The sequence below is a fragment of the Geotrypetes seraphini genome, chromosome 10 (genome assembly GCF_902459505.1).
Source record: "Geotrypetes seraphini chromosome 10, aGeoSer1.1, whole genome shotgun sequence".
NCBI lineage: Eukaryota > Metazoa > Chordata > Amphibia > Gymnophiona > Dermophiidae > Geotrypetes > Geotrypetes seraphini.
In genome coordinates this window covers 22,182,614-22,206,185 of record NC_047093.1, presented here as the reverse complement: position 1 = coordinate 22,206,185, position 23,572 = coordinate 22,182,614, and the positions used below count along the sequence as shown (strand labels likewise).

At 44.2% G+C, this 23,572-nt stretch overlaps 1 protein-coding gene across 2 annotated transcripts; it reads left to right on the top strand.

Moving 5' to 3' along the window:
- Positions 1 to 2,139: 2,139 nt before the first annotated feature.
- On the top strand, positions 2,140 to 22,461 carry PCTP (phosphatidylcholine transfer protein). 2 transcript variants are annotated; one of them, XM_033959967.1, is made up of 6 exons: positions 2,140 to 2,322; positions 6,693 to 6,807; positions 13,062 to 13,141; positions 14,114 to 14,285; positions 16,876 to 16,943; positions 21,323 to 22,461. In XM_033959967.1, exons 1-6 carry the CDS (start codon positions 2,194 to 2,196, stop codon positions 21,380 to 21,382), a joined length of 624 nt encoding a protein of 207 aa, XP_033815858.1. In that variant the 5' UTR covers positions 2,140 to 2,193; the 3' UTR covers positions 21,383 to 22,461. The 2 variants fall into 2 exon arrangements, with proteins under 2 accessions (XP_033815858.1, XP_033815857.1); XM_033959966.1 differs by having other exon boundaries at positions 2,149 to 2,322; positions 6,690 to 6,807.
- Positions 22,462 to 23,572: the final 1,111 nt, after the last annotated feature.

Genomic DNA, 23,572 nt, shown 5'->3' with positions numbered 1-23,572 from the left:
ATTGAGACCTGAAGACATTACCACCTTCCAAAAAAATAGATGCAACTTGAAAAAAAAAAAGAAGAAAGATATGTTGATGCTTTCTTTTTTTTTTATGGAGGGTAGAATATTATTTGCATCCTAAATCTAAAAGCTCATAAAAATATATGTGCAATAAATAGCTCTTTGGGGGCTGGTGCAATAGCTCACTGACATTGTTATAAACAAGACCCGGGCTTGACTGATGGGTCAGATCCTTTGTTCCCTCTACCAGCTGCAGCCGGGCATTCGGCACGGGCAATGTTTACAGCTCAGAGAGGGATGAATCCCTGGCATCGTGCAACGGCATATCTAGTGATCAAACTTCGGGCTTGTGGTTGCAGGGTTCTGGAATGAGCGCTGGCACCTGACCACTGTCCAAGGATTGTTGCTATGATGATGGGGCAAAGTGAGTTGGGAGAGGCTATAAAAGTCCTGGGTGGATGCAAATGAAGCTTCATTGGAGCGCTGCCCTGTACAGTTTAGGGAAGGGCTGTCATTTCCATTGTCAAACTCCCAGATTGGTTGGTTTGTTTATTTAGGTCATTTGCATTTGCTCTCGAAGAGGCTCTTTAACTAAGCCGCAGAATAAAGCAGCCTTAGCACGTGTTTACATATGCCATTCCCGCATACTAAGGCCATTTTTAAAGCATGAGCAAAATGACTGATTTTTACTATTTCCAGCATTAAAGGCCCCGTGCTAATTTTACCATTATTGTATTGCATTTGTACTGAGCACTTAACTACATCCATTTGGTAGGCAGTATGAGCTCACACACTATGTGTTAATCGGTAAGCATGTGGCAATTGAATGGCCCTAACTCAGGGGTAGGCAATTCCGGTCCGCGAGAGCCGGATCCAGGTCAAGTTTTCAGGCTATCCACAATGAACATGTACGAGATGGATTTGCATGCACTGCAAATCTATCTCATGCATATTTATTGTGGATATCCTGAAAACCTGACCTGGCTCTGGCTCTTGAGGACCGGAATTGCCTACCTCTGCACTAACCAATTACCAGAGAACACGTGTACTCTCTGCCCTGACTTCCCTCCCCCCTTGCTAAAACACATGGGAAATGCAGGTACATGGAAGAATTACCGCGGGACGACAGAGCAATTTTTGCTGCGGTAAACAAGTGTTAATGCTTACTACAGCTTAGTAAGAGGGCCTCTAAGGGTGTCAGATGTCAATGTCTTTTCCACCTCTTAGAACAGTAGTTCCCAACCCTGTCCTGGAGTTCCACCAGCCAGTCAGGTTTTCAGGACATCCCTAATGAATATGCATGGAGCAGATTTGCATGCCTGCCTCCTCCATTATATGCAAATCTCTCTCATGCATATTCATTAGGTCTATCCCCAAAACCCGACTGGCTGGTGGTCCTCCAGAACAGGGTTGGGAACCACTGTCTCATAAGACTATGACCTTATGTTTTGCAAAATTGTTAGTTTATTCAGATTGGATAAGTAGTGACATCCTAGATTTGCTCAGCCTCTGGCTGGCAGCCAGGGTATATGCTTGGCAGAGGACAGGAATAAGGCCACAGAAAAGATGGACTTGTTGGTCTTTTCTTCCCGCCATCATCTACTACAGGGGTGTCAAAGTCCCTCCTGGAGGGCTGCAATCCAGTCTGGTTTTCAGGATTTCTCCAATGAATATGCATGAATCTATTTGCATGCACTGCTTTCATTGTATGCTAATAGATCTCATGCATATTCATTGGGGCAATCCTGAAAACCCGACTGGATTGCGGCCCTCCACAGGGACTTTGACACCCCTGATCTACTTATTATGAGATTGTCCAAGAGTGGCAGGTATTTCCTGGGGAAAGCTGGAGTTGAAACTGCGGTGGGGAAGAATTGACAAACTTTTGGGATACACTCAATTCCCATTTTCGATGCAATCCCTGCTTTTATCCTTGGAAGGATCGACGCGCAACTGATTATACTCGAAAACGTCCCGTCAACCGATTAAGGCTGGAGTCGCCCAGGACAGCCGCAGCCACTCTCAGCTGATCCGCGCCTCGCCCTCTCCAGCCACGCCCTGCTCCAGAACCCGGAAGCGTGGACGAGCGCGGATTGGCTGCGGTAGAGGCGGAGGCATGACGAGGAGCGTGGATTGGCTGAGGGGCGGCTTGGGCCCGCCCTAGGTCGGACAGGCCGGTAGGTGCCGGCCATGGAGCTGAGCTTCCCCGAGCGGCTCTTCCGGGAATCTTGGGGGGAGCTGGAGGCGCCGGCGCTGGATGGGGGTTGGGAGCTCTTCATGGAGTCCACGGGATTCACTGTCTACCGCCTCTATGACCAGGTACTGGCCGGAGCCCAGCCCGGAAGAAGGAGGGGCTGCGCTACCTACGGGAAATGCGGCCACTGCAGCATGCAGCATCGTGCAAAATGTGCATGCATGCATGCAACATCAAAACAGAATCGTGCAACATCATGCACTTTATTATTATGTTAAGAAGCATTAAAAAAAGTCAAAAAGAACTGTACAATATAGAAATTAAATTTAATAACTATATTCTACAGTTCTTTTTGACTTTTTTAATGGCTCTTAACATATATAGCTAATTAATAGATAAGCATTTAATTTGTAGTTTCTTGTTGTATTACCACTTTATTATTATCTCAGCACCTTTTCATGAAGAGATTCAGTTCATTATAATGTTGTATATCATACTGCCATGTATATATAACATAATAGATACGTAAAAGTTGACACAAACGTACAGCATCATAGACTGTCTTACATGTGCAAGCGTACAAAATCTTAGGTTATGCAATGTGTCATACATTCAATAGCAAGCACTGTGCACCATACTGTGTAAGATCAAAGGTCCATTTAGCCTAGTTTCCTGCATCCAATAATGGCTAAACCACGTGTTAAGAAACTAAAGCTGGACAGAGTCCAGAAACACTAATGTCCGTAGTACCAGACCTTAGGTTAGGAATTAGACCATTAAATGAGACGAAAGGGAATCACTGTGATTGTTTCTGTCAGGGAACATAGGATTCATGTTTACAAAATAAAACAATGGGAATCCAAACCCAGATAAGTTTAAATCAAAGGAAATTGATCTCTAACGAGCAACTATTGGAAGAGAAACAACTTTCCTCTTGGAATTTCACTCCCTGGCTGTCTCCAGTGGTAAATGGATTAAATAGCGTAAGTCTGCGACATGTTATAATGCGGCTCAGATTGACGTTTTTGATCAGGTCTCTGGTTTCCACGGAGAGGATTTATGTTAGAGAATGACACGGTGACAAAATCATCACCGTTCTTGTCCCCGCGGATAACCGCGGGAAATAATCTCATGTCACTTTTTTAGTGTTTATTTCAACCTCAGTCCTTCTACACCAGCATTCTTCAAAGCAAAGCTTGAGGGTCAGTGGTTGTGGCCATTCATACTCTGATTCTTCCCTCTCTCCTTAAAGAATAACATGAAGATAGTTTCCCGCAGTTATCCGCGGGGACGGGAACGGTGATGAGTTTTGTCACCGTGCCATTCTCTAATTTATATACATCATACATGATTGCATCTTCCAAGCTGTATCCTTGAATCCATCTAGACCAGGGGTGTCAAACTCAGGCCCAGGCCCACGGACCAAATGTGGCCCGCAGTGTAATTATGTTTGGCCCGCGAGAAAATACTCAATATATCCTGGAGCTGGCCCACCGGAAGACAGTTTTTTGACCCAATCAACTCACATCCTCATTTTGACGTTTGACGTTTTTACAAGTTCCCGCAGCGTTCTCCGGCTCTATTCGCAGTTTTTCCATTTTAAGTTTGGCTCAGCTATTTTACCTTGCAAAAAACAAAAGGAATTGACCCCAAAATCTCAATATTAATACTTTAGAGGAAATGCTGGAGAGGGGAGATATGATACTGATGTTTAAATACCTACGTGGCGCAAATGCGCATGAGTCGAGTCTCTTGAAAGGAAGCTCCGGAATGAGAGGGAATAGGATGAAGTTAAGAGGTGATAGGCTCCGGAGTAATCTGAGGAAATACTTTTTTACAGAAAGCGTGGTAAATGCATGGAACAGTCTCCCAGAAGAGGTGGTGGACAGAGAGACTGTCTGAAGTCAAAAGGACCTGGGATAGGCACATGGGATCTCTCGGAGAGAGAAAGAGACAATGGTTACTGCAGATAGGCAGCTCTATGACCTCACAATGCAGGTGCACAGAGCCTTAGCCTATAGGAAGAGGAGATGCAAATGTTAAGATAGTCTTAGCCAATAGGGAGAGGAGGAGAAAATGGTTACTGCGGATGGACAGACTAGATGGGCCATTTGGCCTTTATCTGCCATCATGTTACAATGTTTCTATAAAGTTCTATGACATCACAATGCAGGTGTAAAGAGTGTTAGCCAATAGAGAAGAGGAGATAGTGGATGCTGCGGATGGGCCATTTGGCCTTTATCTGACTTCATGTTACTATGTTTCTAAATGAGCCAAATACTATAGCATCATTTTCTATAATTAAATTCCATGAATATTCATTGCAACTCTTGAGAAAAATGGGTCCCTCTAATGCGGCGTTCCATTTAGGTCAACTCCACCTTCTCAGAAGCCATTAATTAGGATTGACTCGTTTTTACTGCCTTTTTAAAGGAAGTCATTCAAGGCGGTGTACAGCACGAATAAGTCAAACATAGGCAATAGACAATTACAACAGCAAAAATATTCAAATTATAATCAAAATATGGCATACAGTGTCGACACAATACATGATAAAAACATTTTAATAGACAGCATAGAGTGTAAGCAAAGATGGAGCTTATAGATAGATAAGACAGAGTAGCAGGATAGTAAGAAAATAAGGTGATTAATTTAACCCTCCTTTTTTTCAAAAAGCGTAGCGTGGTGTTTAACGCCAGCCACGGTGGTAACAGCTCTGACGCTCATAGAATCCTTAGGGCTTATGAATTGACCTAATCGGTGTTCTTAATTGAAAGTGCCATAAAAAAAAAAAAAAATTAAAAACCATAAAAAAAAAAATCCTCTCCTTTTACAAAACTGTAGTGTGGGTTTTAGCGCCAGCCACGGCGGTAACAGATCCAACGCTCATAGAATTTCTATGGCCTATGAATTGGCTTAATCGGCACTCTTAATTGAAAGTGCCATAAAAAAAAAAATATTAAAAACCATTAAAAAAAAATTTACCCTCCTTTTTACAAAACCATAGAGTGGGTTTCAGCGCCAGCCATGGCGGTAACAGTTCCGATGCTCATAGAATTCCTATGAGCGTAGGGGCTGTTACCGCTGGCGCTAAAAACTGCGCTACGCTTTTGTAAAGGGGGGGAGGGGGTGGTTAAAGGAGTTGCATATGAGTTTAGAATGGTGCTTTTGAATTCTCAGGTAGGGTGGGAGTGGATTGACATGTCCTACAGCAGGGGTGTCAAAGTCGGTCCTTGAGGGCCACAATCCAGTTGGGTTTTCAGGATTTCCCCAATGACTATGCATGAGATCTATTAGCATACCATGAAAGCAATGCATATTCATTGTGGAAATCCTGAAAACCCGACTGGATTGCGGCCCTCGAGGAGGGACTTTGACACTCCTGTCCTATAGTATGTGCAGCTGGTGTCATTCGTGTGTGTGTGTGTGCGTGCATATGTGTGTGTCTAGCAAATTAATTCTTCCATTAAAGGCCTGCTTTTACCTGCTTCCTGAAGTATAGACAGTGGTGTGGTAAGGGGTGGGGGTGGGGCGGTCTGCCCCGGGCGCCATGTTGGTAGGGGCGCCGGTACCCCTCCTCCTCTCTGCCCAGCCTCTTTTTCCACTCCTCCTCTCGACATGCGCATGACCCCCCCTTCCCCCCTGTACCTCTAGCTGTTCACCACCGCGAGCAGGAACTTAGACATACTCCTCGCACAGAGGAGGAGAGGTGCCGGCGCCCCCCACCAAGACAGCAACCGGGTCGGTCCACCCTCTCCTTACTTTGCCACTATGCACTACGCCACTATGTCACTATGGCACTATGCACGTCTTATATAGGATGCAGTCCTGTGTTAATGTCCTTCAGCTACTGTGTGCTAATGGTTACGATAAAGCACGACTTGCAATAAAAAAAAATAAAAATTGAGGAAACAGCCCCCCAAAAGGCGCCACACTAATTCTGGGCTTAGCACGCGGTAAAATCTCTACTAACCCCCTGTTTCACTAGGGTGCGCTAAGCATTTTTAGCGCCCGCTAAATCTACGCGCTCGCTAAATGCTAACGCATCCACAGACTAACATGCACGCGTTAGCGTTTAGCGCACGGTTTGCGCGCGCTAAAACGCTTAGCGCGCCTTTGTAAAAGGAGCCCTAAATTTTGTAACCCAGGCGCCCTAGTGTAACTGCCAACAAATTTTCCCCTTTTATTATTCTCTTGTGTATCGCTTAGATCAGTAAATTTATAGGCGCTATATCAAATTAAGATGAACTGTGTAGTATGAACTGCGTTAAACCCCTTCCCCCCTTTTTACAAAACCGCAATAGCGATTTTTAGCGCAGGCCGGCGTGCTGAATGCTCTGCGCTGCTCCCGGTTTTGTAAAAGGAGAGGGTGGGGGGAGCTAAATGTGCCGAGCCCAGATTTCATCACGCTTTAGTGAAAGGACCCATGTGTGAATGATCGCGATTACATTTTCACGAGAAACCTTTTTTTCCCCCTCTGCTCTTTTCACAGCAGTCAGGACTTTATGAATATAAAGTCTTTGGTGGTCTCTCGGACTGTCCCCCACAGCTCTGTGTAGATGTCTATATGGATCTGGAATACAGAAAACAATGGGACCAGTATGTGAAAGGTCGGTAAACCCTGTACTCAATAACTCTTTTAGAAATCCGGGGAACCACATTGGTCACAAGATAGAAAGAAAAAAGGTGCCCAAATTCTATCCGGGATTTAATTTTATCTATGATTTGCTGAAACTGTTATTAATTTAATTTTATTTTGGATGGCGATTATTCTAGGGCTGAGGGGCAATTTACTAAGGTGCGCTAAGCCCTAACGTGGGCTTACTGCGCCAAAAGACGAGCACCATAGGACGCAGTCACGCATCTTGCTGTATTTTAACTAAGTACCAGATTCTATAAACAGTGTGATTGTCAGTCAAAAAATGGCGTCATTTATAGAATCATGCCAAGTGGCGCCTAAGGGGACTTAGGCATTGGTAGACGATCTCTTAAATTGTTTAATTAATGGGTTTTATTATTTGATTGGCTGAAAACCAGCATGGTCAATTACCATGCCGACTAAGCCAATTAAAAAATCATATTTAGGCGTGGATCCCGAACAATGTGGAGAAAAAGAGACCTCGGAAAACAGCAACCCTTATACTTAGTCCAGAAAAGACGTATAGCAGGGTCTAACAACTGTCATTGATCTCAGAAAAAACTCCACGGTTTTTAGCGCTGGCCGCGGTAACAGAGCAATGCCCGGGCGAGAGAAGGCCGCGAAGCAGCCTGTCTAAATTGCTGCCGACGTAGCGTTTGTCACAAGGTATTTCGGTCTCATGGTTGGCGGGGGAGAAATGGAAGGGTCAGTGGGTGGGGGGGATGGGAGGGAGGGATAGAAGCTGCAAGGGTTCTGCACAAGGGATGGGAGGGAGGGATAGAAAGATACTGCACAAGGGGATGGGTGAGAGGGGAGGAAATTTGCTGCACGTGTGGAGGAGAGAAAGGAAATAGGAAGAATTGGGGTGGAGGAGGGGAAGGGAGAGATGATCATTGTACATGAAAAAATACATCCCCGAAAATAAGACAGAGTGCCTTTTTTGGGCCCCAAATTAATATGTCAGTGTCTTATTTTTGGGGAAACACGGTAATCTTCTTTAATTTGTATATTCTTTTGAGAAAGAATTTTATTGTTTTACTTGAGGAATCCAATTAAAGCTGCTCGAAAGCTACCTACGTGAAGGACTAGTACGTTAATGTGTTTTGTAATGATTTTTTTTTTCTGAAGGGAACAGAGAGGAAGCAGTTGGAAGTTACACCCTTTAAATTTTAAAGAGCAGACAATACCATGTGGCTGTGTCGTCCTTTACAGCTCTCCCCCGTGAAGCAGATGCATTATTGAAAGGCTGTCGCGGTGCGTTACCAGGCCGTGTCCCAACACGTTTGCGGATTTGGAAAGTGCAGATGGGACTTAGATTAAAACTAGCTGCCGATGGTTGTTTGTTCTACAGACGTCAATGATTTAGTATTCATAAACAGAAGGCGATTTCGCCCTTTTCCTCTGACTGATGCCAATTTGGGAAAAAAAACCAAAACAAAACCCCAACATCTTTAATGCAGGATAACAAATGTGTTAACTTGTCAGGATGAAAATTGAATTAAGGGAACTGAAAATGTCATTGTACAAAATAATTATAGTATTTGGTAAAGAATTACTGTGGTTTTTTTAAAACATTACAGTTTGGTAACAATATCAGTAAGTTTGGCAATTTGATATAAAATCTAGAAATTGCTTCTCTCCAGTTCCCAGAAACTGCCCCTCCTCCTCCTCCCTCCCGATTATTGAGACCGTGGTGATCAGCATGCTTCTGCGCATGCTCAAGGCCTTCTAATTCTCCCTCTTGTGAGCGGGGGGGGGGGAGAGGGGGAGCAGCGCCGCTGGCCTCGGTGGGGGGGGGGGAACGTATCAAGCGAGTTTCCATTATTTCCTATGGGGAAACTCGCTTTGATATACAAGTATTTTGGTTTACGAGCATGCTTCTGTAACAAATTATGCTCATAAACCAAGGTTCCACTGTATAAAGCTTTGCACCATTCTACATCGAAAGTTGTGACCTCGCTATTGGAGCCATATATGTCTTGTAAGTTACTTACCTTTTACAATCTAGTGTTTTGGATGTAAAACTAAAGGCTTCTTTTACAAAGGTGCATTAGGGCCTTAACGCGCGGAATAGCGCCCGCTAAAACTCCGCGCACGTTAGCCGCTACCTCCTCCTCTTGAGCAGGCGGTAGTTTTTTGGGTAGCGCGCGCTAATCCGGTGTGCGCGCTAAAAACGCTAGCGCACCTTCGTAAAAGGAGCCCTATGTAAACCCTCTCGCTATATCTGCTAACTTCTATGCAAAAGCACAAACCAGGTGACAGAAGACAAAGTTGAAAAACCTGTTAGAATTTATGGGCTCCTTTTAGGAAACTGCGTCAGCGTGTTTTATCGCATGCACCTTTTTAGCGCGCGCTAACCCCCACCGCTACCCAAAAAATTACCGCCAGAGGAGGCGGTAGCGGCTAGCACGGCCGGCAAATTAGCGCGCGCTACTACGTGCATTAAATTGCTAACGCGGCTTCGTAAAAGAAGCCCTTAATCTATGTATGACTTTTTTAAACAGATTAGGTTGAAAGATCTTTGAAATACAAATTTTTGTAGTCTAAGGAAACCATGGGGGTCCTTTTATCAAGCCGCGCTAGCTGGGTTAGCGCGTCGGACATTTCGTCACGCGCTAACCCGCGTGGCCGGCTAAAAACTAATGCCTGCTCAATGCAGGTGTTAGCGGCTAGCGCGGCAGGCGGTTTAACGCGCGTTATACCCCTTCCGCAGCTTGATAAAAGGACCCCCCCATGTTTACCATCTAAATTTTTTGCACATAATTATCTCATAATAAAACCATAAGTGGCGCATGCGCACTCTTATCAGCGTGCTTCCATGATCCGTAGGTCCGGCAAGTGTGCGCATGTGCGCTTACTAAGGCCCCACGAGCGGCCGAGAAATTTTAAAACGCGGCACTCCCTGCTCTCCAGCAATGGCATTTTCTGCACGGCGGTTTCCCCAGATTAAAAAAGAGACTACGGCGGTGGAGATAATAGGGGAAGCCGAAGAACCCAGCTGTTTGCAATGGCCCCGCACTCGCGGTCTCGCTGGCTCCCTTGCGGGGGGTTTTCGCGGTGGCGGCTCCTCTTGCGTCCGGGGCTTCTCCGGGGGGGCTGGCTCCCATGGAGATGTTGTTTTTCTGTTTGGGGCTGCGGCGGCGGCTTCTCTCGGGAGCCCCACCAGCGTCAGAGACCTTTCTGACGTCACAACTTCAGAGACGAGGTTTCCGACGCTGGTGCGCCTCTTGAGGGAGGCTGCCGCCGCAGCTTTGGACAGAAGGGTAGCATTTTCGTGGGAGCCGGCCTTCGGAGAGGCTTGGGACGCGAGGACGGATGCGGGAGGGGCTGCCGCCGCGAAGGGCTTTGGTGGGGGAGGCAGCCAGACCGCGAGTGTGGGGCCGTTGTAAGCGCGGATCGGTCAAGGAGCCGCCGCTGCCCGAGGCTTTGAAATTGCTCTCCCACCTTATTCACTTCGGGATGATGATGTCACTCCCTCCCCCCCCCCCCCGGCTTTTCCTCTGCCCAGGTTCAAAAGCAGGAGAGGTGGTCAGCCTGCACTCCCTCTCTCTCTCGCTCCTAAATCGTGGACGGGCTCAAGAGTTACATTAAACAGCTTTCATCGCCCTGAGCCCCCAACCCCCTTTTTTTTTTTCTTTCCGCTCCCTAGATCGAGACCGTGCAATGAGTTTCTCTAAAGAGTCCAGATTGTCTCTTCGATTAAATGTTAACATTTCACATCTAGCACCCGTTAATCTAACGGGCTTAAACACTAGTGTAATATAATAGAACAAAGGCAATTTTGTCATTTGAGCTTTATATTTTTATGCCAGTGTGCATTAGAGGAAAGGAAGTAGCTGAATAGTTTTGAAACAAAGGTCATTATACACAAAATAAAAATGTGGGTAATTTAAATACATAAATTTCCCGTTCAGAAAAAGAAAGCTTGTTATAGCATCCTGATTCTACAGAAGAGATCTTTTAAATAGCGGTAAAAAAAATTATTAAATTCAACTACCTCTAGGAAACTAGAGCTGATGCGATCTATCCAACGTAGTTTTCTGAATCCGCGCCCCAAATAGCCCCAGGAACAGGTCACGTCTCATGTATCTCCTGCGGTTTTGAAATAATTTTTAAAAAATCTATCAGCCAAGGAGGAGTTTGAGGTCGGAAAATAACATGAAAGTATGCTCGGGGAGGGGGGGGGGGTGGTGGTGGTGGTGATTTCTCATTCCAGGATTGGTGGGACTATGGGCTCCTTTTGCAAAGCCGCACTAGGGCCGTGAATGCGCGGGATGATATGAAAGTTGCCAATCAGGTGGAGAAAGCATCAGCAAAGGCTAGACAAATGCTGGGATGCATTAGAAGAAGCTTTATCAGCCGAAAGCCTGAAGTTATACTGCCTTTATACAGATCCATGGTGAGACCTCACCTGGAGCACTATGTTCAGTTTTGGAGGCCACATTATCAAAAAGATGTGAAGAGAATGGAGTCGATTTAGCGAATGGCCACTAAGATGGTTTCAGGACTCAAGGATCTCCCATACAAAGAACGTCTGAACAGGCTGTGCTTATATTCTCTCGAAGAGCGCAGAGAAAGGGGGGACATGTATGGCGTGTGTGGCACAGTGGTTGGATCTACAGCCTCAGCACCCTGGGGTTGTGGGTTCAAAACCCCGCACTGCTCCTTGTGACCCTGGGCAAGTCACTTAATCCTCCAGAGCCCCAGGTACGTTAGATAGATTGTGAGCCCACAGGGAAAATGCTTGAATACCTGATTGTAAAAACCGCTTAGATAACCTTGATAGGCGGTATATAAAAATCCTAATAAACTTGAAACTTTAGACATGATAGAAACATTCAAATACGTCACGGGCCGTATTGAGGTGGAGGAAGAAATCCCACGGCGTCCCACGGCGACAAGAGGGCACCCGCTAAAATTCAGGGGGAGAAGATTTCATGGGGACACCAGGAAATACTTCTTCACCGAAAGGGTAATTGATCGATGGAATGGTCTTCCATGTCAGGTAGTTGAGGCCAGTACCACGTTCGACTTCAAGGGACGATGGGACCGTCTGGTGGGGTCGCTCCAGAGGAATGCTTAAAAGATGGATTCTCGAGGAGGGAGGGTTCTTGAGTGGGCAGACTTGTTGGGCCGTTGGCCCTTTTCTGCCGTCATACTCTGTGTTTCTATGTTAATAGCGCGCTTGCTAGCCGCTACCGCCTCCTTTTGAGCAGGCGGTAGATTTCCAGCTAGCGCGCCCTAAAACGCGTAGCGCACCTTCGTAAAGGGAGCCCTATGTTATCGGTGGGCGGTGCGAAACTATGGACTGCTCTGCCAGGTGTTTTGCGATTTTGCGCTGCCACCGTGGGTTTTAAGAAGATGTTGAAAAGACGCAATTGTTCGCTAGTGCTTTTCTGAGCTGAGATTTATACCTGCTAATATATCATTTGATTAATGATCAAATTTTATGGGACAGAAGCTCTTCTTTTTGTACTTATGTTTTTTATGTTTTCCAAAAACCAATAAAATTTATTTTGAACTGAAAAAAAAAAAAGAAAAATGTTTGTTTGTCTTACATTTATGACTGTGACTATGTAAACGGTATAGATAATATACGGTGTATAAATTTTTAAATAAATAAATAAAAACCCCAAGCAGCCATTCTTGGGCAGCTGAGATGAGAAAATTGAGCCTGCAGAGACCCCTGGTGGGAAGTGTTGTACAGATTTAGAGGCAACACTATCTGATCTGAAAATAACATACAGTGTTCCCCCGGTCGTTCGCAGTCGGCGATTCGCGGTCCCGGTCATTCGCGGTATTTTCCGACCGCGAACGACCGGGGGAACACTGTATGTTATTTTCAGATCAGCTCCTGATTGAATAAGGCCCGACTAAGTGCAGGAAGAGGCGGTCGGAGCGTACCGCGAGTGATTTCCTGCACTCGCGGCGCTCCTGCTGCCCTCTCCCGCTGCCCTCTTCAGGCTCCCCCATGAAAAACCGTATTCGCGGTTTTTCAAGATTCGTGGGAACGGAACCCCGTGAATCTCGGGGGGGGGGGGGGAGTACTGTACTGCTCTTTCCTAGGCTCTGATAGTTTGCTCTGGATTTCCGCAGGAACAAAATGATGAGGAAACCTGGTCTGGTTTCCTAGCTTCTCCCACCAAAGATGCCATTTCAGGCACACATTATTGTAAACTTTTCACTTGAGACCTTGTGTTTTCTTTTCGTTTGTGTGTGTTTTAGAGCTTTATGAGGAAGAAAGTGAGAGAGGAAAATTTATCTACTGGGAAGTGAAGTATCCGTTCCCCCTCTCAAACCGGGATGTATCCTTTTACGTAACCTGCGGAGCATTGACAGGATTGATCAAGAACAAACTTCCTCTGAGAAGACGGACAGATGTGTAAAGCTGGTGGAGTCAGTTTTCAAAAAAATACAGAACACCTTATTAATTTCTTAGTCTCTATATACCACTCTCGTAACTTAAGCGGTGTACATTCAGTTAATCAAGCATTTTCCCTATCTGTCTTGATGGGCTCACACTCTATCTAATGTACCTGGAGCAATGGGAGATTAGGGGCTCCTTTTACTAAGCTGCGGTAGCGTTTTTAGCGCGCGCTAACACCCACGCTACGTGGAAAAACTAACGCCAGCTCAATGGAGGCGTTAGCGCTAAAACCACTAGCACAGCTAGTAAAAGGAGCCCTAAGATCATTTTTGAATTGCGTTGCTGGAGCAATATTTATTTGCTATCAGTTGCCTGTCTCTAAAAATGAAAACATTATTAAGAAACACCAGTTCCTTTGCTTGTATCTGAATTGGATGGTTAGATGTGGCATGCTTAAAGAAGTGGCTTAGTTTCCTAAAATATAAGTTTGGGGTTCCCTAAGTGCACTTACAGTTATTCCATTCAGAGAAAGGTTGACCAACCTTGTCCAGGGTGGAGAATGATAGAAGAACTCAACCACTGATGAATCTAGTAATCCAACCTGCTTGCCTAACAAGGTGTTATGTTAAATATTGATTCAGGCCTGTCAATGATAAACATTGATGCTGAAAACCTAAAGCCATTGGAAGTCCCCCAAATGCAGTCTTTGAGGGCTCCAAAGAGTCATGTGGTTTGCAAGATTTCCATCACGATTATGCATGATAAATTTGCATGCATTGCTTCTGCTGTAGGCCATTCTATTTCATGCATATTCAGTAGGAACATTCTGAAAACAACGCTCAAAATGTAGGCCTCAACTTTGATGGTCGCAACATGGAAGCCATTGTACTTTCCTCAGCTACAAGTTCAGTATGTGTGTGTCCGGGAATGTCGAGATTTGGATGTTGCTGGGGAGAAGGTCTGGGTTATTCTCGCCAAAAGTGTTACCGTTCCTCAGTGTCCAGAAAAGCCTGGTATTATCCGGGTGAGCAGCTATAAGCAAAGCGTAGCAATCAAGAGCGATGGCAAAAATGGATCCAGGGGTAAGAGCAGCATGAGTGTGTGAAGTAATTTAGCTTTTGAATGTGATTTTATATTCTCTTATAGATTCAGGATTCAGAGTGTTTACATATTTGCTATGACCAGTGGGAAATATTACATGACTTTACACCCAACAGGCCATATTTTCCATTCTCGTAAGAACATAAGAATAGCCTTTTTTTAAAAAAATATTCTTTATTCATTTTTAAAATCAAATACATAGTGCAAACATATGAATAATCAAGTAATATAACAGACTGCACCCTATACCAATATATAATGTACAGCTATTTAACCCCCCTTCCCCACCCCTCCTGGGGCGGGGGAGTGGGGTTAAACCTTTCATACGCTGAAAGATTGGAGAAACTGGGGCTCTTTTCCCTGGAGAAGCAGAGACTTAGAGGGGATATGATAGAGACTTATAAGATCATGAAGGGCATAGAGAGATTAGAGAGGGACAGAAAGAGAGAGAGAAAGGGAGAGACACAGAAACATAGAGAGATAGATAGAGAAAGATTGGAGAAACTGGGTCTCTTTTCCCTGGAGAAGCGGAGACTTAGAGGGGATATGATAGAGACTTACAAAATTATGAAGGGCATAGAGAAAGTGGAGAGGGACAGATTCATCAAACTTTCGAAAACTACATGAACGAGAAGGCATTCGGAAAATTTAAAAGGGGACAGATTCAGAACCAATGCTACGAAGTTCTTCTTCACCCAGAGGGTGGTGGACACCTGGAATGTGCTTCCAAAGGGCGTGATAGGACAGAGTACGGTTTTGGGGTTCAAGAAGGAATTGGATGATTTTCTGAAGGAAAAGGGGATAGAAGGGTATAGATAGAAGATTACTATACAGGTCCTGAACCTGATGGGCCACCGCGTGAGCGGACTGCTGGGCATGATGGACCTCTGGTCTGACCCAGCAGAGGCATTACTTATATTCTTATGTTATGTCCTGGATATGTATAACAATCTTTCATGAATCAAAGGGAAATAATGCTAATAATTCACATTCATATCTTACAATATTTTGTTAACGGGCCCCAAATTTCCTTAAATTTGCTATAGTGTCCCCTCCGTAAAGAATTAATGTTTTCAAACTTATAAATCTGACATAAGGATTCCCACCAGAAACTATAAGTTGTTATCCCAACTTTTCCAATTTTTCATTATCAACTGCATGGCTACTCCTGTCATAATGTGGAGCAATTTATTCTGATTTGCCTTGATTGGTTTCTGGGGGAATAATATCGTTCCAAACAATATTATATTATATGATAGCGATAATGGAACTTCCAATATCGTAATGATTTGACCCCAAATGGATTTCCAGAATTTGAGTATCAAGGGACAATAATTTAGCAAATGATCCAGTGTCCCTATATCGAGATGACAGTGCCAGCACCTATTAGATTTAGAACTGTCTTTGGCTTGGGAAAAAACCAAGAATTGCTTTAGTATCGTTGCAAAAACCAATTGTGGAGGGTGGGGTAAATTGCGAGACTTGAGTCAAAGGGAGGCCAGCTTTTCAGAGAACTTGGGGTTCTAGAGCGTTCACAGCATATTGAATGGAATTAATTGATCAATATTAGTACAATAATACATATTAGCAATTTCATTTTCTTGTTTCTTTTCTATTGGATGGCAGTAAGAGGGACTCTTTAGTGCAATGATGGTCCCTCATTACAACCAGCGCTGGCACATATGATGGTACTAAAGCACTTTTTGGTTGGTGACTCGGCACTTTATGATAACTGATCAGTAGTTTACAGCACTATTTGCACTTTATTTAGCCTTTTTACAGCAGTAACTTGTGGAGATTTTTCTGAATGTTTATTTCAACACAAGTAATTAGAACATTTGCTCCTTCAGTTTGTTTGGTATCTGCTATAAATAAAGTCCGATATAAATTAAGTGGCGCTATTCGTAATATTTGATAAATCCAAATGGATTGTGGTAGTGGCATAGCGAGGGTAGGAGGTGCCTGGGACAGTGATGCCCTCCTCTCTGCCGCCCATACCACACTCATGCCCTCCCTTCCTCCCATACCTCTTTAAAATCCACCAACGCGAGCAGCTTCTCTGGTCTGCTGCTCGTGCCGGCGGGGCCGGGAAGTGATGTCAGAGGGAACTCTGACATCACTTCCTGGCCCCGCGACCAGGAAATGATTTCATAGGGGAGCCGAGCAGGCACCAACATAAGGCCAGAGAACTTGCTCACATTGGCCAAGATTTAAATAAGTATGGGAGGGAAGAGAGGGCGCGAGTGTGGTGTGGGGGAGCCCCCCTGCCTCTCTCTTTACTACACCACTGGATTCTGGCCTTATCGTGTACTCAGGACATCTGAGTCCAGGAAGAGGATAACAGCCTCCCAATCAAGAGATCAGTAAAATAAAAATGAAACTAAACTACCAACCCATTTCTTGGAAGACTGGGTAAAGATATTTGACTGTGCCAGCCAGTGTTAGTACCAGAACTGATTTGAAGAAGTTCAACACCTTCACAAGCAGCACCAATAGTTTGGTTTATAGGAAAGCTCTGCTGATGATTGAAAGTCCTGTGGATTCAGTTTCTTCTTTCTGTTCTTTTACAAGTCTTCATGAACTACTTTGATAATCCAGGTGGGATGATCCCCTCGTGGCTTATTAACTGGGCAGCCAAGGTAAGTAGACGGAAAGCCTTCGCAGTCAATCTCCCTCTTTTTCGAGGCTCTTTGTGACCTCTTAAGGACAACTCTGCCCTTATTCATCTTTTCAGGATGTCCTGTCGCTCTAGATACTTTCTCGCAGAAATGTTTCCAGATCTTAATGCAAATACAGAGAGTGCCACTTCCTGTATAATTAATGCAGTCAATATTCCAAGTCCAATCAATGGTCACCAGTGCCAGTTGCATAAGTGCTGGATCACACACATTTTGACTGTATAATACTTTATACATCCAAAATGTATTCATGCAGGTGGTGGAGGTTATTATTATTACTCACCTTTATTGATTTGATATACCGCATTTAACAATTAAGGACCTCAGCGGTGAACATAATTGCTAAAAAGAAACCACAGTAAGGAAAGGAACGCCAATATACTACTACTAATCATTTGTATAGAGCTACTAGACATAGTGCAGTGATGTACATCAAAACATGGAAGAGTCAGTCCCTGCTCAAAAGAGCTTACAATCTAGTCAAGACAGACAGACTGAACAAGAAAGGTGGGGGAAGTATAAAAGAAAAGTTCCAGAAATAAAAGTTACTAAATTCAAATAGAATTAATATCTCCTGATGACTCTCCAGGGGACCCGTCCCTGCCTTCAACCAGGTTTATTCAGGTGGGAGAAAAAGTGTGTTTTCAATAGAGTCTTGAAACAGGCAAAAGATTGTTCAGCTCTGATGACATCGAGTAAAGCATCCAAAAGAGTTGGGGCCAAGAAATAGACCCCCCCCCCCCCTTTTACAAAACCATGATAAAGTGTTTTAGCGCAGGCTGGCATGCTCTAAAATCCGCTATCGTACTTTTGTGAAAGGATGGGGGTGGGAGAATGTTGAATACCTAGTACACTCTTAAATGGGCTTGCCGAGGATTTGGAATAACCAATTTGAATCTAATGATCGGAGAATACGGGAAGGAGTATATGGAATGGTGGAAGATGCGATATGATAGCATACCTGTGTGAAATCCTGAAACGCAAGAATAAGTCATTTAAACTTAATTCTCAAATGTATGGGCAACCAGTGTAACTGAGAGAGGAGAGAAGTTACATGTTCAAATCTGGTGGATCTGTCAAGTAAGCGTGCCACAGAATTCTGTAATGTTTGTAGACATTTGTGATTTGATTCATAGGTATGCCTGCGTAAATTGAATTGCAGTAGTCAATTTTAGAAATGAGGAAAGCATGAATTGCTATGTGTAATGACTCAAAATCCAAAAAACCTTTGAGAGCCCAAAGGGAATGTCATAATTTAGCTGTTGTAAGTGATGCATTTGGGGCTTAGCGACTACTGCCCTCTGGGAATCTAATTTATTAGACAAAGCCATTCCGTGCTGGCAAAATCTTTAATCCTAAAAAATAATGTTTGCCGATTTTCTTTTCAAAGCTGTCAGTTGTCAGGGAAAGCAGAATTAAATTAATTGAACTGGTTCATTCTTTGACAATGGAGTGGAAAGAGAAAATGTTAACATGTACCAGAAATAAAATTAGTTAAATAATAGAAAATAAAGATAAGAGAGAACATAGCATGACTTTTTATTCTTTTCAGCTCCATGGAAGTTGGAAATAATCATGCAAAAAGAGCCAAGAATGTCTGTTTATTTATCTGTCTGTCTGGGGACAAAATAACTCTCCAAAAATGTACCAGAATGGAATGAAACTTGGCACATTAAAAAAAAAAAACAGTAAAAAGGCACATCAGGTTCAGAAATGGGCAAAATTGGACCAGGAGTTCTACAGAAATAAGCCTGCCCCCCCTAAAAAAAAGCATTTCAATGGAAGCAAGTCTAAGGGCAAGATAATTGAAAATTTAATGGAATAGGATGAAGCTTGAGTATATCACAATGGACTAAGTCCTCAAACTTACAAGACAAACAAATTCAACAGGACTTATTGTAAATAATTGTAGTCGAAGAATGCCCCACTAAAGTCTCTTTAGCTCTCAGATGCCTGCACTAAATATAGATGCCGGATGATTACTCTCCTGATGTGGGAGCGTCGGGATGTCCAAGATTTTTCTTCCCTCTCAGGGTGCCTTTTTCAACGTACTTGGGAACCCTTTTGGACTACTATGACTCCCGTGGCTCGTAGCCGTTTACTTAATTGCTGGTCTATTGTATTTCCTTTGTCTTTCCATTATTTTGCTCTGTTTATCTATTTTTGCACTTTGTAACCCCCTCTGGATTATTGTGGGGCTGTACTTAGAAGGAGGACCGAGGGTGGAGGATGGGGGGGGATGGTTTTAGGAGGTTGGGTATCTGGGTTGCTGTCATGGATTATTGGATATAACTTGAGCTAGTGTTTATTGTATGTTTACTACTGTTGTATTCTTGTTGAGCTCAGTAAAATATATTTGACTATAAATCAGTCAAAGCAAGAAGATTGTATCTTTCATCGCGCTGAGAATTCGGTTTTTTTTTTAAAAAGTGCTCTGTGCATAAATTAAATCTTAAAGTGCTAATATATAATGCAACTATGTAGCAAGAAGTCCAGCACTTATCTTTTTTGCCTTAATCTTTAGCCGGTACTCCTGCTCGAAGAACATAGCTGTTATAGCTGATAGCCCTACGGGACCCGTTTCGCCTTTAAAACGGCTTCATCAGGGGTCGAAAATTGAAGTGTGCAGCTGGCTTCAGTTATGAAGCAAAATGGTGCTTCATAACTGAAGCCAGCTGCACACTTCAATTTTCAACCCCTGATTAAGGCAAAAAAGATAAGTGCTGGACTTCTTGCTACATAGTTGCATTATATATTAACACTTTAAGATTTAATTTATGCACAGAGCACTTAAAAAAAAAAAAACGAATTAATTCTCAGCTCGATGAAAGATACCATCTTCCTGCTTTGACTGATTTATAATCAGTGCAGGCATCTGAGAGCTAAAGAGACTTTAATAGGATGAAGCTTTCCATGTAGGAAAACTGGTAAAATGACACTTTGAGTTCGTAAATGGGCTAAATTGGATGGAGGAGTCTAGGGAAATGAGCCTTTTCAAAAATTGCCCAGTGCATTTCTATGTGAGAAGGAGTCCCAGCTTCTGTAGATCAGAAACTTACATACAGTATACACTTCCCCCTCCCCATTCGCGGTTTCGGCAATCGCAAATTCACATATTTGCGATTTTTGGGGGAGGGGGAAAAAAGAACAACCCCCCCCACACAGTTTAGCCTTCCCCCCCCCCCCCGGCGTCCTGGCTTTACCTGGTGATCTAGCAGGCTTTCGGGGCAGGAGCGATCTTCCTACACTCCTGCCCCATGTAGATCGCCAATAGGAAATGGCTGTGGGGAGTTCCCATCGTAGTCTCGAGAGACTACGGGAACTCACGGCAGCTATTTCCTATTGGCGATCTGCACGGGGCAGGAGCGTAGGAAGATCGCTCCTGCCCCGAAAGCCCGCTAGACCACCAGGTAAGGCCGGGATGCTGGGGGGAAGGCAGGAGGGAGGCGGGGGTGGGTCAGAGCCGGACCAGAAGATATTGGCGGTATTTCACCATTCGTGGTCCGGCTCTGCCCCTATCCCCCGCGAATCCTTAGGGAGAAGTGTAACTTAACTGTTAGGAAATTTCTTCTTTCAAATTGCCTCTCGCCATTCTCTCCTTTCCCAACCCTCCAAATTACACCCCTCCCCCCCAAAAAATACTCTTTACACAAACTGCTGAATCTCCTAACACTACCCTGCATGACTCCTCCTATCCCCTGCAAACTTCCCCACCCCAAAAAACTGACCAACCTGGCCTACTATCTCACAAACTGCTGCGACCCCCTAAAATCTACCGACACAGCTTCTCCACTCTCCTGCAAGCTGCCTGACCTCAAAATGACCTCACCACAACTGCCCCACCCCCGCAAAAACCACCCCATTTCCAAGAATTTACCCTTCAACTGCCTCGGCACCCAGCTAATTGACCTACCCCCAAATTGCCTCGCAATTGCTCCACCACCATGCAAACTGCTCTTCCCTCAATAAATAGCCCCCGCAACTTCCTCGCCATCCTGCAATCTGTCGAACCCCCCCAAAACTATCCTCTAAAAACTGCATCACCACCCCAGCTTCCCTTCATAGCTAAAACACAAGTACGGGCGTACACAACAAATATATCACATACACACATGTATATCACACACACACACTCGAACCATGCTCTGCATGTTTTCCCCCACTTGTTAAGCATTTGGAAAATTCTTTAGTTTAGACATCATGGCACATGAAATCCCAAAGACTTTGTATAGCATTTAAATCTATTAAAGAGGCAATTTCTAAAATACTTAAAAAAATCATTCTGTAAAAGGTTCTATGGCTATAAAACCTGTTTTTCTTTTTTTTTTTTTTTTCCATAGAGTGGTGTTCCCTCTTTCTTGCAAGAAATGCAGAAGGCCTGTAAAAAGTACCCTCACTAGGGAAAGAAAACCAGCTGAGCAGTTTTCTTGCACTATGTTCTCTTATTAACTTTTTGGGACTTTCAAGTGCAGGGACACCATGTCCTGCAGAATGCAGATCAGATTCTCAAGATGAACCTTCCTCTGTCCTGTTCGACTAGCTCAGGGTCTTCCTCATGGACTTCTCATAGGGTGAATGTTTATTGCTGGATTGGTGGCTGGGATTATTCCATTGGCTTTGCCGAAGAGGGGGGTGGGCCCTACACTTGCTACCTCATTAGCATGTCGTAGTGACATCGATATACTTTAGTAGTAAATCAGTTCCTTTCCATAAAATAGCAGCTGTGGTAAATAATGTGCATTGGTGCATGGCAGAGTGTGCTAACAGGGTAGCGCACTTTAATTAAATTTAATTCTTAGTGTTCTAAATTATGTCTGCTATGAGCGGCTGCTGAAAAGTTCTCAGCCCAGCCAAGAAGAGAATAACGTAGAGCCAGGAAACTTACAAGCTATTCCACACTTTTCTTGACACGTTTCATTTCAATGATCCATCGTAGCCCGTGAGAACAGGCTACTGGGCTTGATGGACCATTGAAATGGACCATTGATGGACTATTGATCATTCTCTTGGTTGGGCTGAGAACCTTTCAGTGGCTCCTCGTATTGTGATGTCATAATGCCTCATTCCACCAATGCCTAACAGCCAACCTCATCGGTGATGTCACAATGGCTTGGTTTCCCTGTACTTGGGCTCATCTACTAGATGCATTTACCGCATTGAAACGAAAAGTGCCAAGAAAAGTGTGGAACAACTTGTACGTTTCATGGCTCCACATCACTCTCTTCTCGTATTGTGATGTCATAATGCCTCATTCCACCAATGCCTAATAGCCAACCTCATCGGTAATGTCACAATGGCTTGGTTTCCCTGTACTTGGGCCCATCTACTAGATGCATTTACCACATTGAGACGAAAAGTGCCAAGAAAAGTGTAGAACAACTTGTACGTTTCATGGCTCCACATCACTCTCTTCTCGTATTGTGATGTCATAATGCCTCATTCCACCGATGCCTAAGAGCCAACCTCATCGGTGATGTCACAATGGCTTGGTTTCCCTATACTTGTGCCCGTTTACTAGATGCATTTGCCTCATTGAAACGAAAAGTGTGGAATAACATGCAAGTTTCACGGCTGCACATCATTCTCTTCTTGGTTGGGCTGAGAACTTTTCAGTGGCCCCTCGTATATCCGAAAGGAGTGTAACTCGGAACTATGTCTGCAAAAGAGTCTTCCCATTTTCTCCTTGCAAGTTGGTAAGTTTGACCCTCAACACTTATGAACTTTGCTTCTTTGATGCAAAGTGACATTTAAAATTTTCCATAAATGTATAGCGTGCCGTCGGAATGTGTAACGTGTGCATTTAGATATACAAAGAGGTGTAGTTTAAATGCAGATGTTTGGGAACAGCTGTAACAGCACTGGTGCTTTTTTTTTTTTTCCAACTTGCCTTAATGAACAAAAATCAGCCATTTTGAAATGAAATAAACTGCTTTATTTCTGAGATAAAAGGGGCGTTGACTTCTTTCTTTCTCATTTATCCCCCTTTTAGAAAGCTGCTTGACAGAAGCTCCAAAGCCTTTTAAATCTATATGATCTTTATGGGCTTTGGGGCAGTTACCGCAGTGGCAGCTGCTAGCACAGCTTTGTAAAAGGGGGAGAGGGGTTTAGATTCATTGCAAGGATCTGGCAGCACATTAATTCATTTGTGACTACCCGGGAGTTTTTCCTCATTTTACATCCAGCTTGCTTTACTTCAAACATTGCAGTGAAAGTCTTCAGTGAGGGTCAAGCTCCTTACAGAACCTACAATCCTGGGCTCTCAACCCGGAATCAATGAGGGAATTTCCTTAAGCAGCTGCCTGGTTTTAGGCGTTCAGAGTGTGCCTAAATGCCAGTACACGGTTCCCCCGCGAATTCGCGGATCACGGACTCACTCATTCGCGGTCTGCTCCGACCGCCTCTTCCTGTAGTAAAGTTGGGCTACACCAATCGGGAGCTGCGTGTCAAAGCAGCTCCTGATTGGTATAGCCCGACTTTACTACAGGAAGAGGCGGTGGGAGTAGACCGCGAGTGATTTTCTTCACCCGCCGGCACTCCAGCTGCCCTCTTCTGCCTCCCCTGCCTTTTGATAGGCGAAAAAACATATTCGC